The sequence below is a fragment of the Apium graveolens genome, chromosome 4 (genome assembly GCF_009905375.1).
Source record: "Apium graveolens cultivar Ventura chromosome 4, ASM990537v1, whole genome shotgun sequence".
Taxonomy (NCBI): domain Eukaryota; kingdom Viridiplantae; phylum Streptophyta; class Magnoliopsida; order Apiales; family Apiaceae; genus Apium; species Apium graveolens.
In genome coordinates, this window is record NC_133650.1 from 126,053,205 (window position 1) to 126,068,678 (window position 15,474).

A 15,474-nucleotide genomic window follows, 5' to 3' on the forward strand; every position below is an offset into this window, starting at 1 on the left:
TAAACACAAACCCTACCTCTCTCTCTGTCGGTGATAGTTTCGTGCCCGTTGAAGCTCGCTGAAGGTGCTCGTCATCCGTAACGTCGCCGCTACCTCGTTTTATCCTGGGAGGCTATCGACTCGCACATACGGTGAGAGGCGAAATAGCTTTAAGGAGACAGTTTCAACTGGACTCGAGGATCTCTCTTCTGTTTATATCCTTTCTTTCTCTATTTGATTTCGTTTACTCATGCACACACTTGTTTGATTTATATGTATTAATCGCAGATTGTATTCACAATCTTAAAGCTATTTTCTTTTATACATCTGTGACTGATACATCTGTATCTACTTGTTTTTTTGAGTAACAGATCGATGGAGAACCAAACTGTGAACAATCCGATGAACATGACGGCTGATCCTAACGCACGTATATACCATATGTCCCACATGCGGTGCCTGCTGCACCTGTTATGCCAACTGTGCCTTCTGCACATGCTGAAAAACCTAAGAAGTTCAACGGAACGAACTTCAAACGTTGGCAGCAAAAGATGCACTTCTATCTGATCACATTGCATATGGATCGCTTCCTGAAGGAAGAGGTACCATTGCTCACTGGCGAGAGCAACACACAGACTTTGTATGCCGTGGATGCTTGGAAGCACTCCGACTCTATATGTCGAAACTATGTGCTAAATTGTTTGTCTGACTCGTTGTATAACGTGTACAGCACGAAGCCAACAGCTTAGGTCTTATGGGAGTTACTTGACCATAAGTATAAAACCGAGGACGCTGGGACAAAGAAGTGGATTGTTGGCCGTTTTCTTGATTACATGATGACAGACTATAAGACTATGGTCAGTCAGGTACAGGAACTGCAGGTGATCATTCATGATATTCATGCTAAGGGAATGGTCATAAGTGAGTCTTTCCAAGTCGCTGCTGTTATTGAAAAGCTTCCACCTGGAAGGAAAGATTTCAAGAACTATCTTAAGCACAAGCGAAAAGAGATGTCTATGGAGGATCTTATTGTTAGACTTCCTATTGAAGAAGACAACAGAGGGTCCGAGAAGAAAGTTAATGTTGTCACTGAGAAGGCAAACACGGTGGAGCATGCTCAAAACTCCAAGCCCAAGAAGACTAGTTCTGGTAAAGGGGCAAAGCTGGCACCCAAGGGAGGGATTTCAAAGTCAAAATTTCAAGGGAAGTGCTACAACTGTGATAAGGTTGGTCATAGGTCTTCTGACTGCAAGAAGCCCAACAAGAAGAAAGAAGCAAATATGGTTGATAATATCTCCAAGGAGATGGGTGATATAGACCTTTGTACTACGATCTCTGAAGTGAACCTGGTCGGTTCTAATCCGCGTGAATGGTGGATTGATACTGGTGCTACTAGGAATGTTTGCTCAGACAAGGCAATTTTCTCTAGCCTCAAAGCTTCCGATGCTGGTGAGAAGCTCTACATAGGGAATTCAGTAACTTCTACCATTGAGGGTGAAGGCACGGTGATCCTGAAGATGACCTCTGGGAAGAATCTGACTTTGAAGAATGTACTTTATGTGCCTAATATTTGCAAGAACCTTATGTCTGGTTCTCTGTTGAATAAGCATGGCTTTCGCATTGTAATAGAGTCAGATAAAGTTATTTTGTCTAAGAGTGGTATGTTTGTAGGCAAGAGTTATGTAACTGATGGGCTTTTTAAGCTCAATGTGATGTCCGTTAAGGACGATAATGACATGAAGAATTCTTCTGCTTACTTGCTTGAGTCTCCTAATTTATGGCATGCTAGATTAGGACATGTAAATTATGACACTTTACGACGTTTAAGTGCAAAAGAATACATACGAAAACTCACTATTTATTCAAAACATAAGTGTGAGACTTGTGTTGAGGCAAAATTAACGAGATCATCATTTAAACGTGTGGAAAGGAACACCAAAGTGCTAGACCTAATACATAGCGATATATGTGATTTAAAATTCGGTCCAACAAGAGGAGGAAACAGGTATTTTATTACATTCATTGATGATTGTACAAAATACTGCTATGTATATTTGTTGAAAAGCAAAGATGAAGCTATAGATAAATTTAAAATCTATAAAGAAGAAGTTGAGACACAAAAAACTGAGAAAATCAAAACGATATGAAGTGACCGGGGAGGTGAATATGTTGAACCGTTTGGGGAATTCTGTTCACAACATGGTAAAATCCATGAGGTCACTGCACCATACTCCCCTCAGTCAAATGGTGTGGCTGAGAGGAAGAATCACACTCTGAAAGAGATGATGAATGCGATGTTGTTAAGCTCTGGGCTTCCACAATCGATGTGGGGAGAAGCCATCTTAAGCGCAAATAATATTTTAAATATTACAATGCGCAAGAATAAGGATGTAAGTCCTTATGAAATATGAAAGAAAAAGAAACCAAGTTACCAACACCTAAAAGTGTGGGGGTGCCTTGCAAAGGTACTGATCCCTACACCGAAGAAGGTGAAGATAGGTCCTAATACTGTGGATTGTATCTTCATCGGATATCCTCCACATAAAACTGCATATCGGTTTCTTGTTCATGAATCCAAGATTCTTGATATTCAAAGAATACCATTATGGAATCAAGGAATGCCTCATTCTTTGAGACGATGTTTCCTTGTAATCCAGGAAACCAACAACCTACGACGTCTCAACGATCTCATGAGTCTGTAGATGATGATAATGAGAGTGACGAAAGTGAAGACAAAAATGTGAGGGTAGTGAGAAGGAGTAAAAGACAACGAACGGAGAAATCCTATGGGTCTGATTTTATGACCTATTTGCTCGAAGAAGGTGAGATGGACCTATGTGGAAAGAGACCATCAAGAATGAAGTTGATTCAATTATGCAGAATCATAGTTGGGAATTAGTGGACTTGCCAACTGGTTGCAAACCATTAGGTAGCAAGTGGGTTTTCAAGAAGAAGTTGAAAACTAATGGCACTATTGATTAGTATAAGGCCAGATTTGTAATTAAAGGATACAAGCAACAAAAATGCCTTGATTACTTTGATACATATTCTCCTGTAATGAGAATAACATCCATAAGGATGATGTTTGTTATTGCTGCAATGCGTAATCTAACTGTACATCAAATGGATGTGAAAACAACTTTCGTAAATGGAGACATAGATGAGGAAATCTATATGGAATAACCTGAAGGGTTTGTTGTCCCAGGATAAGAAAGGAAAGTTTGTAGATTGGTGAAATTATTGTATGGTTTGAAGCAAGCGCCTATGAAATGACATGAAAAATTTGATGAGGTCGTGCTGACCAATGGCTTCAAAATCAATGAATGTGATAGATGTGCCTATTACAAGGATAACGAGAACAAATATGTCAAGGAGAAAGACAATGGCTATGTCATGAAAACATTATATGTAGATGATCTACTTATTGCCGAAAACAATGATAAAGTGATCAAATCTATAAAGGACATGTTGAAATCAAGATTCAACATGAAAGACATGGGACCAACAAATGTAATTATGGGAATTCAATTTTGTAGAACATCAGAGGGTCTCGTATTAAGTCAACCACATTATGTTGACAAGATCCTTGAGAAGTTTCTTAGGGATGACTTTGAGAAAGCTAGGACACCTGTGGATATGACTTTGCACCTATCCAAGAACAAAGGTGTAGCTGTTTCCCAATTACAATACTCGAGGATAATTGGCAGTCTGATGTACCTCATGAGTTGTACAAGACTAGACATTGCATACTCAATTAGAAAATTGAGTAGGTTTACGAGTAATCTGGGAGCTGATCACTGGAAAGCGATCATAAGGGTACTGTAACACCCCAAATTCCGGGGTCGGAGATCCGGGTTGTCACGAGTTCCATTTCCCTTAATAACACTTAATATTAATAAACAACCAACTACTGCGTACTATAACCCCACAATATACACACATACCACAAGTTATAGTCTCAGAAATGAATACCAAAAATAACACAAGTCATTTTATTCCACAATTATAAGTCATTACACCTCAAAAGGGTTTTTGAATAAATTTACATATTCTTTGCCATTATTACAATTCATAAATATACATAAGTCTGGTACATCAACAGTTGAAACCCTAGCCTATTGGTAGATCCTACCTCAGCTACAGCGGCATCAACGCCAACAGGAAACTGCAGAACGTTTCCTATACGCTTGCGAATTGGGAGCTTGGTCCTGTACATCTTGTCTATCTGTTGTTGTGTGATGAAAGAAGAAAGGAAGGGTGAGCAACAAGCCCACCGAAATAATATGTATAATAATTAACAATATATGAGCATTCTGATAGTACTCATGAAAATCTTTGTTAAGAATAAATGAACCAAGTTGATATCTTAACGCGACCAAGTCGCAAAATATTCAGTATATATGTATATATACTTTTCAAAATCTTGGAAATCCTCTTCCATGCATAATTTACATAGAGTTCTAGTTTATAACTGTATAAAATATTGTTGCAAGGTGATCTCATATATCTAACCTTGTCTCAACGTTTTTCTGAAAATCTTTGTAATGCATAAGATAATCATTTACTAGGTATAAGTTGAAAAGATGAAGTTACAAGATACTCCAATATACTTATATATTTTCCGAATACTACTTGAACTACCACCGTTCAAGGTATAATCAGTTTTAAAAGTTCATCACATAGATGAGACTACAAGATAAGACTTGAAAAGATTCAATTTTTGAAATATCATTTAAAGAAATGAAGTTACGAGGTACTTAATTAAGTCCCGATATATATACATATATATATATACACACATATATATATACACATATATATCATAACTTCCTTGAAACCCTCTTTTATGAAAAGTATAAACAGAGTTATAATATCCAATGAATTTGGAATGAAAAGAATTTTGGCATAAACCCGATATCTTGTTAATCAAGCAAAGATACCCATAAGTAACCTTTTCTACTGTAGATGGTTGAATTCCTCACCGGTCATCACCCTGGCAGCATTAGGACCTCGCGCTAGACCGTTACCCGGCCACTCACGCATGGATGGACTGTCACCTAGCCTCTTACAACGTCATAGACCGTACCCCGACCTGTCGCTTATGCCGACTCAATTAGATGGACTTACTTCCCGAACATTGGGCAAGTAATCAAATTGTTTTCTCAAAACATCAACCTCGTTGCGAATATAAAATACACCATAGAGCCGGATCTCTTAGGTTTTTGAGCGAGTATTCAAGTCCCCTTCGAAAGGGAGATCTTAAATTTGAAAACGAGTTTTAGGATCCGCTCTAACTTTTAAAACCATTTGGAAGACTTGAAAACATTTTTAAGAATGTTTGGAGTAATGCTGATTTAAAAAAATAAATCAGTCCCGATATATTAGAAAATATCTGAATATTATTATTTAAAAAATATTCCCATAAGGATAATCTTTATAAAACTAATTGAAGTAGAAGTTTTAAAGCTCATGCTTGAAATGAATAATAAAAAAAATATACTTATACGAAAGTATGACCTTTATTTGAATAATCGAAAATAAGTTTGATTATTATTTAAAACTATCCGATATACCTTATCCGATTAATAGTTATAGTAAACTATATATATATTATACTCGAGAACATCGACTCCCATTTTAGAAAAATATTCACCTTTGGGTCCCCTATACTAAAGGTATACGCAACTACTGCTTATCTCTAGCATAGGTATTATGCAATTTATAAGCAATGGAATTGATAATAAAATATCAAGATTACGAAACAGACATGCATATAAATGTCATATCACATGCTCCAATATATCGCAAGACTTTGCTAATAACAATGCACTTATCTCAAGATAATGCATCAATATATTACATCACAACAACAGTATAACACTACGCCATAAGTGGGATACTGTAATGCAAGTGTTACAAGCAGCGTTATATTAGCTAAGAAATTTTTATCCTATTGTAACACCTCTTAATTAGTGTTACAATAACTATAAATCTAGTTTTGCATTAAAATGACGGTGTTGCATAACATGTAACACAAGCACCTGGTGTTACATTATGTACTTTTTTTAATTTTTAAAATATTAAAGTGAAATTATTATCATAAACTAGTATTAAAATTATATTTTGGTTAATTAATGAATGTAGAATGTAATATAAAATATTATATAAAATATAAAATGTATTATATATAAAAATATAAGAGACTTTTTTCAGTTATTTATTTAATAAATAATAATTTTTTAATTAAAATAAAAAAGTTATAAGAAAAAAATAAAAAATTATACATATTTTAGTATATGAAATATTGGGCGGCATTTCTCCCGCTTTAATAAAAATAGTTCCCCTGCAAAAATTTTGCCCCAATATTAACCCCTTTTTCACAAGTCTCTCTCTTCCTTACCCTCCTCTCTCTCACTCACCCTTATCATCTCTCCTCCTTATCATATCTCTCTTTAAACGAACATCTTCCCTCCCTGATAATTGAACTTTTCAACATCTTCTTCTTCCCAATAGACTTTCTAATTTTTAATTTTTAATTTAATTTTGTAGGTAATATTTAGGGCTTTGAACTTCTTAGCATCCTTCTTCCCCATCAAGCTTCAATTAGTAATTGTTTTGTATTTGACTGGCTAGGGATTTGTATTCAGTTGGGTAATTAAATTTTACCTTTGTTTTGTTTATTTTTTGGTCGAGTTGGGTAATTGAGTTGGTTGCTTAAGTTGTGTACTAATTATTAAGGAGTTTTCTGCTCAGAGAGGTCCTTGCAAGTTTCTTTGTCATACTAAAAGTATTCCCGTGTAAAGTATTGTTTTACTAATAGCTGATGGGTTGGTGGCTGTCTTTGGTTTTTACTCACATAATTCGATTTACCTTTTATTGCAGATACTAGGAGTTTTTGGTACATTGAGAAGTTAAGAATTGATACAGGGAGAAGATACACTCTTATAGCTCGTTTTTCATGTGCTAAGGTATGATTTTATTTCAATATCTATAATTCTATCTGTATACTTTATCTATGTGCTGAATTAGCAAATTTTGATAAACAGCCTAATCTCCTAGTGGAGAACCAACAGACATTAATTCTATCTGTATACTTTAGGCAATGTTTCCACAAAGTAGCATTGGTTTTATAACTAGTAAGTATCAGTGTGCTGTATAAGTTGCGTATTTTTATTTGATTTCCTTGTCTACTTGTGCCTAACTGATATGTAGCATTGTTGTTATATGTAGCGGGTAGAGAACTTTTTTCAGTCTTTGGTCAATACATCTGGTATGACACTTCACATCAGGCAGGTATGAAATCATTTAGTATTAGTTTTAGTCTTCCTTTCTGAAATATTATATTTACTTGTTTACTCATGAAAGGTCTATGTTTTATCGAAATCCGCTTTTATAACGCAAATACATTGAATGGTTTGCGTGAAAATGCATGAGTCAGCGTTTTGCTGTGATATTTGTTACAGCAATGAAGAGGCAAAAAAAGTTGAAGCTAACTGTAGTCTGTTGTGTTGCACTATGTCCAGAGAGTTTCTGCAACTGCATTATAACAAGGTTGTACATGAAGGGTAAGATTAAGGGATGTTGCTGCCTTTGCTGTCTTACATAATATGTTCTCTATAAGTTGGCCTCTTCTAAACCTTTTCAAGCTATTATGATACTGAATTTTTCTACAAATCATTTTGTAAAACAGTGTGTATAAAATAAACAGTGGACTTATTTATTGCAGACTATGACTAGCAAGTAGTAAGTAATAAAACTCATTTTTGGTTGATTTGTAAGTAGTGTGAGCTGACCTAGGCAAACAAATGGAATTCATTCTGATGTTGCATTCTAATACTTGTTTCCTATAGGAGGTCGAGTTCATAACTCTAATTGCTGAATTGAAGTTGTTACATTGATATGAAGAGCAAGTAAATTACCGGGTCTTGCAGAAAATTAGAACTAGTATTACAAGTCATCATTTAAGATTATTGAGCATGTTATTGGTTAGTACTTATATTGTTGAAAGTGGTGGTTTCAGGATAAGAGATACCAAGTACAAATATTTCAAGAATGGAAATAATGAATTCATCTACTGCTCCCCCTCACTCTCATGAACCTGATACTTTTGACGACTTTTCTATGCACCAGGAGTTGCTCTTTTCAAATAGTCTCAAAGTAGGTTTTTCCATACTTGTATGTCACATCAGATTACCCTGTCCGTGCACATTTAATAAGGCCAACATATTTTCTATCACGGAAAAGAATTAAGTGCTTTTTAGCAGTCAAGTTTCTTATATAATATTCCATAAATGAGCTTAATACTAACCGAATAATACATTGTTCATCTTCAGAACTTGAAGAATACCAGTTATGGTGTTGGTGATTTTTTCGCAATGGACTGATTTGCATGTTATATCACCCTGATCAAGTATTCAAGTTCCACAAAATGATAAAAAATTAACTTCACAAATTTAGAACTAGAATTCTATATAATCCCGCGAGACATAATCAATTCTAACTTCATTTCCAATTACTTAAACTGGGTTGGTAATTTTTGTAACTATAGTCGACTAAATGCAAATAAAATAACTAAAATAGATAATTAGCCTGCTATATCTGTACAAATTTCCATAACTTCATTGCAAACTTTTCTATCTGTATAATGTGTGTTTTTTTGTTTATATACTGGATAATTAAATTCGATTGTCATTGTCTTTATGCCTGATACTAATTTCTAAATATTAATTTGGTGCAGGAAAGAGCAGTTGTTGTCTTTAAAATTCCAGAAGCCTCACTCCTTATTGAACTTCCCAGTAGGATTTATGATAATAAGTAAGCTTATATTACATTTTAACTAGTTGCAAGAATTTTAAGAATTATAGTTCACCGACACTGCTTCCTTCTAACAGCTTTTGCCCTCCTGACTTCCGTTATAGAGATATTGTAATCTTGAAATATAAGTCTTGGTCCTGTATAGGATAGATGTATCTATGATTTGTTATAAAATACATGTAAGTGTAACCACCTCAAATAATAACAGTTTCATTAATTGATAATATAGGCTATATATGATATACCAAAGTGTATTTGTTTCAGAGGATTATTAAAATGATGAAACATGTGGCTCACTAAAATCTGGTTTTGTAGCAGTGTGGCTTGAACTTTGTCAATTAGTATTTTTACTGTGTTATTGACTATTTTTCACCTGTTAAAGGCTAGGTTGGTTTGTTTGTTATTTACTGTGTTACTTTCTATGTTTCTATATGTAGGTGCAGGAGAATACATCCATTTTTATAATATTTGTTGCATGGTGCATCAATAAGGTAGCATCCCCCTCCCTCCCTCTCTACAGGGGGTTGTATGTTAAAACTGATAATCTAAATCTATGTTTAACATGATTATAAGCAATTTGTAAATCTGGTTGACGTTATTTGCTATGTGGTACCTTTAGATGAAGAGTTTTGCTATTTGTTTTGGTTCATATCAAGATTAATGCCAATCTAGACTACTGCAACAAGATTTCATTTCCATTAAATGCTATGAAGAAATATATGAAAAATCTAAATACAACACTTAACAAGATAGAATGCGTAAAATGTTATGCATGGTTTTCCACTATAAAGGCGGTTATTATCAGTAAATCAGACTGTCAAAAGTGCATATTCAGCTAGTATATATCTGATATTCGGTTCAAAAGATGAAAAGCTTGTTCACTGTTAATATCTCTATTGTTCTGTGAAAGTGCAACTGCAAGTCCCATTTTTTTAGAGGAACCACACACGACTAGGGGCATTTTTATCCTGATAATTCTTTTCAGTTACGTATCAACATTACCTTGATCTGGTAACTGATTCATATAACAGGTTGTAAGATACCCAAATTATGCTTTGAATTGCTTCGGTACATCACCACCTATCCTCACTTACCTCAGGTTTGACATTTTTGTTAGATAATGCACATTTATTGTACCCTTTCTAGTTGGTACTTGCTAGTCTAAGTGAAATTTTTTCAAGTTAACATAGATTGACTGGAACTTTTTGCTTGATGCAGGTACACTTTGTTCATTGTGCTGGATTTCCTGATAGTCGAAGAGCGGTTTTTTCCTATCCAAGGATAGCTTGGATGTTATGTTGTTGTTGTTAGCGTTAGAAATGAGACTCCTATGTAGTGGTATAGTTTGGAGAATTGAGACTGTTATTGAATAGTTTGGTTTGAAAAATTGAGGCTTATGTATGTAAATTTGATATTTTATTGATTATGGGATTGTTATTTGGATTGAGTATATTATTAAAAAAAATTTAAAAAAAACTGTTACATTTGACTATTCTAGTGTAATATATGTTTACATATAGTGTTATATTAGATATGTTAGTGTTGCTTAATTAAAAAGATTGGTGTTACAATTGATTGAACATGGTGTTACAATAAGTTATATGGGACCCACACGTGGTTCCACTTATGCAATATTGATCAAGCTATTGTATCACTCATTTTGTGTTACATTTGGGTCTGTTAGTGTTACATTAGGTGCCTATTGTAACGTTTTCCTCTCTGTTACAATAGATCAGTGAAGTGTTACATTAGGGTGTCTATTGTAATGCTCATATACGTAACACCCCCTGGTGTTACAATAGACCTATTGTAACACTTTTAGGGCCTATTGTAACACCATTTAGGCATTACGATAGCCCACTTATGGCGTAGTGTAACAGATAGAAAACTTGCCTGAGTGTTCCCGGATAGAATTAAGCTTAGAGTGGGTCCGGTAACCTATGAACAACAACATAATCCGGAATTAGACCACAGTCGCTTAAGAAACTAGTCAAAACTCACTCATACCCTAACGGTCTCTTATGCGCATAACGATTTGCGTTAATCACTTGCGTACCCTCGGCTCCACCAATTATAATAAATTAACTGTTACGAATTTTAAGGCAACTCTTTCGCGAGTACTTTACCAACTGCCTAATCCACCTTACATAATTGTTTTGTGTTTCGATTAATCATTTACGGGTCCCAATTATGGTCTCAAGGTTAATCGAGGTTTCAGGGTTCGCTCACGAAATGCCATTACTTAAAATGGTCATTTCTCCTAAACCGTAAATCGGATCTAAGTGAACGATATTTCAAAACGAAGCTTGAATCATAAACTTTCTAAGAATTGTAATGGTCAGTTCATGGCAGTGAGTCTTCGGATGCAAAAGTCATGCACATAACAGTCTAAGGAATATTAGGCATTACGACGGCTATAACTTAGCGATTCCCAAATTTTACCAATATAATTCAATATCAAACCACCACCAATCAACACCATTCCACCATCATTTAACCAGAATACAAGATCATTCAACCATAACTCAAGATCTCAACATATTCATCTAAACCAAGTCAAAATATGACCAAGAACTTCAAATTTAACAAGTATCACTTCTAACTTCAAAATCAACAAAACCACTTACTATACAAAGCTCTAAACATGTTTACACACCCATTACACTAACCCATCATCTAAACATTATGAAATCCAAACCAACAAAACTTAAGACTAAGGGTTTGAGAAGTTATACCTTCCTTGGAGAGTGGAGAATCACTTAGGAAGCCTTAAATAACCACTAACTATCTCTACTAAGCTTGGATCTTGAAGAAAACATAAGAAAACACAAAGTTAGTTTCTTGAAAACACTATTCATCAAGAACTTTGATGAATTGATTAGCTTAGATAAACATGGAATCTTGAGATCAAACTTATGTCTCATCTAAGTTATGAATTATAGAAGCTAAAGAAACAAACCTCTTGAATTATGATTAAGTGGAGCTTGGGTTTTGAAATTTTTCTTCCTTGCTTTTCTTCAAAAAGCCGAGAGCAAAGAGATGGGGGGGAGAAGAATGTGTTTGCTTGGTTGCTTCTCTTTTTGTCTTAGTAATTAATTTAAGTTGTTACCATGGTTAATTTTCCATGGTCTAAAATCAACCAACAAAACAACATCCATTTGTCATGCTTATGTCATCAAGCTTGTGTCATCTTTTTACACCTGTCTTCCCTTTGTAGTGTGATGAGATCATCATCCACTAACCTCTTTGATTAACCCTTAATTACTTGGTTAATGACCGCTTATTTATTATACGGTTCACTTACCTTTCGTTCTCGTTCGTCATTTGAGGGATCATATCCGGGATCTTATTACTTGGGTTCTGTGGCACCCTCCAAATCCGGGTCAGAAGTTTGGGGCCCACACACACACACTTTATTTATAACCTGCTTATAACAATAATAAAGATAATAATAATATGCATTGACCCTACATATCGACTACCACGGATCGCAACAGGTTAAAGTATGCACACAAGCCACACACACACACTTATATTATAAACACCTAAATCCCAACTATTCAAACTAACAACTGAATATTAAACATCATTATAAACTTTACAAATTTAAACTAGCTCAAAAGTTGTCAACTAGCTTAACTCGATCAACCTGAACCCCTAGCTCTCACACTGGATTGGGGATCCTCGAAACTAACAGGTTCCTTCTTAACTGGAAAAGAAAACAACATCACACAAATGAGCTAACTAGCCCAGCAAGTCACATTGACAATACTGAGAATAAAATGATCAAGTGAAATGAGTTACGATATCAAGGGAATAATGAATAATGATGTAGAATTGGATATTATATTTTCATTTTAAAAACCAAGGTTAGGCTGCTGATCAGTCACGCACTAACCCCGAGCAAGGCACACATCTCTGCTCTAATTACTGGATCCAAGGCAAACATTGGCCTAACTTGACCACCAATCTGGTCTGACCATGAATCTGGTCCACAATTTTATAAATCAATCCAATTCTATCACAATAACAGAATAAACAATGTAAAGCAATAAACAGAATCATAAACAATATTATATTTCCAACCATGAGATGGTTTCAATCTTCACAAGGGAACAATATGGCAATTTCAAAGAATGGCTATCAGGTGGTGAAAGAATTGGATAACAAAAGAATCAAAGTTTCAAGTTCATAAGGATTTGGTCTTTCAAAGCATAAGGTACAGTGGTTTGAGTATATAAGCAAATCTTGGTTCATTATTCAGTATTTAGTTTGTATATATTTGTGGAGTAGTATCATATATATGTGGTTCGTATTCAGGGATTCAGTAATCAACGGTTCAGAAAGAATAAGGTTTACGGCTCAAATATCAATAAATGGAATCAAGGTTTAGGGTTCAGTGCTTCAAAGCACTTGCAATATAAAATATAACTATTAATTATCCATAATATATCTCGAGAAAGTTCAGAACACTTGCCTTGTATTAGCCTGCTACACTTCACTAAATTCCAATCACAATCTCTTACTCCTCGACTACTTTCTTTCCTTTCCTACGCTTCGCTTCTTCTGTTAGACATTACAAGTATCCATCAGTACTCGCTGTCATTCTATTCTATTCGACTTAAGCTTCCAACTACCCTTTATTTCACCCAAATCTGATTAACGAATTAAAAGTTATGCTAAAAATAAATAAACACTGAACATATAGACCAATAGTCTAACAAACAAGTCACGTATAACACATAGTACGTCAAACAACTAATGAAATTCCATTTATAAAGAGGTCTCGGGTCATAAACACTCTTTCAGGTATTTAATATGATTTTTAAAACATTTTTCGGAGTCAAAATGGGTCGTTGGATCAATTTCGGATAATAAACAGAGTTTGATTACTCAAATCTGACTCTAAAATAATTTTATAATATTTATCGAGTCTTCAAAAAAATTTAAAATATTATGTTAAAGCTCGAAACTATTTTTCAAGATTTTTAAATCATTTTAAAATAATTAAATCAAATTAAATAATCAATTAAAATCAATTAATAAATAATTAAACTAATTAACCAACTAATATTTAAATTAATTGATCAATAGAATAATTATTATTAATTAAAAGTAATTAATTAAGTAATTTAGATTTATTTTTTTGAATTAAAAATAATTTTTAGAATTAAAATATTGATTTTAAAATATTTAAAATAATTTTTGAAAATAAATTATAACCAAAAATATCATTTTTATAAATTTTGAAAACAAAAATCAGGTTTTTGTAAGTTTTCAAAATAGAAGTGCACAATTTGCAAACTTTCCAAACTAAGGGGAGTCGAAATGCAATTCGACCACCCTCCTCCCTCAACCTCGTCGGCGGAAGGCCGGGAAGCCATTAACGGCGACCCGCCACCGCGCAAGCTCGCCGGAATCACACCAAAAAGCTCAGAATGATTCAAAAACTCAGGGAAATGTGTGGGTAATTGCCAGGAACTTATTCATGCAAACAAATCAAACAAACAAACTCTTATTTAACCGGATTTGTGCCCGAAAGCGAAGAACTCCGACGAACTTTCAAATCACAACCACGGTCACTATGAGCAACGTCGATTATCAAGCTATATATGAATCGATTGTAAATTTCAAGGGGAACAAAACCCACCCCTCTAGAACGTCTATAGATCCCTATTTAAAAAAACCCCAAATTCAATCAAGAACATTCAAACGAGTATAAACCCTAATTATACAATTCGAGAATCAAACCCTAATTTGAATATGTTATTGAACTCCAAATCAGTCATATAACATATCAAAATCATCAGGAAGAAAAGTTCTACAACATGCAATCATCAAATCATCCAAACAATCATCCGAACAAAAATTCATAATTTTAATCAAAATAATTCGAAAATAAATAAAATATAGAAATTAAACCTTGATTTCTGCAGTAAAACGAGTTCTGAAATCTGAAAGTACACTCCAAATCCATCGTTTTGGTTACTCCAACTTTCCCAACCAATTTCAATAACACCTTGAAACTATAGTTTGATTCTGAGAAGGTTTTAAGAAATTAGGGTTTTTTCTCTGGAAAATTCTATAATTACTGTTTGCAAATGATTTTCAGTACGAACTAAAATACGGTAAAGGCTATTTATATTTAAGGAAAATTAGTATCCCGTTGGATCATTCCGGATATAAAATAGTACGTTTATTTATAAAAACAAATACAAACGGTACCGATTTTCGAGATAATTATCCGAATTTGTACAATTTGTACTGCGGTCTTGGTCTCAGCGCCTGGTTACACGTATTACGAGGTGATGATTATAATAGTTTAATAAAAAGATCCCATTTATCGAAAATACGAGTTTTATTGATTTATCGAAACGAATCTTGTATCGAAAATATTGCGCCGGGACCCGCACAGGACAAATCATACGCCGGATCGAAAAAGTCAAAACATGGAAAATGCTTGGAATATTGTAATAAGGTTAGGAAGGAGTTCTCGGAAGAGTTTCGGGTTATAAAAATATAAAAAAAGGGTGTAGTCGGCTGGTTCCCGATTATATAAAATAGTTTATAAATACTCGGAAAAAGAATTTATAAAATCCATAAATTTCCTATAAAATCATAAATCAACATAAAAATAAATAGGAAGATATGACAATTATCTATATTTTATTTTGGACATAT

The 15,474-nt window shown here is 34.2% G+C and overlaps 1 protein-coding gene across 19 annotated transcripts; it reads left to right on the forward strand.

Annotated features, from left to right (window-relative positions):
- The first annotated feature begins 6,376 nt into the window (after positions 1-6,376).
- LOC141716886 (uncharacterized) lies at positions 6,377-10,275 on the forward strand. Of its 19 annotated transcripts, none has more exons than XM_074519052.1 (11): positions 6,377-6,630; positions 6,862-6,947; positions 7,026-7,115; positions 7,210-7,272; positions 7,443-7,544; positions 7,830-7,889; positions 8,000-8,136; positions 8,717-8,793; positions 9,231-9,284; positions 9,825-9,892; positions 10,012-10,275. In XM_074519052.1, the coding sequence occupies exons 3-6, from the start codon at positions 7,082-7,084 to the stop codon at positions 7,856-7,858; spliced, it is 228 nt and encodes a 75-aa protein (XP_074375153.1). In that variant the 5' UTR covers positions 6,377-6,630; positions 6,862-6,947; positions 7,026-7,081; the 3' UTR covers positions 7,859-7,889; positions 8,000-8,136; positions 8,717-8,793; positions 9,231-9,284; positions 9,825-9,892; positions 10,012-10,275. The 19 variants fall into 19 exon arrangements, 8 of the variants coding, with proteins under 8 accessions (XP_074375153.1, XP_074375151.1, XP_074375150.1 ...); XM_074519050.1 differs by lacking the exon at positions 7,830-7,889 and adding an exon at positions 8,313-8,389 and having other exon boundaries at positions 7,443-7,530; XR_012573408.1 differs by lacking the exon at positions 7,830-7,889.
- Positions 10,276-15,474: the final 5,199 nt, after the last annotated feature.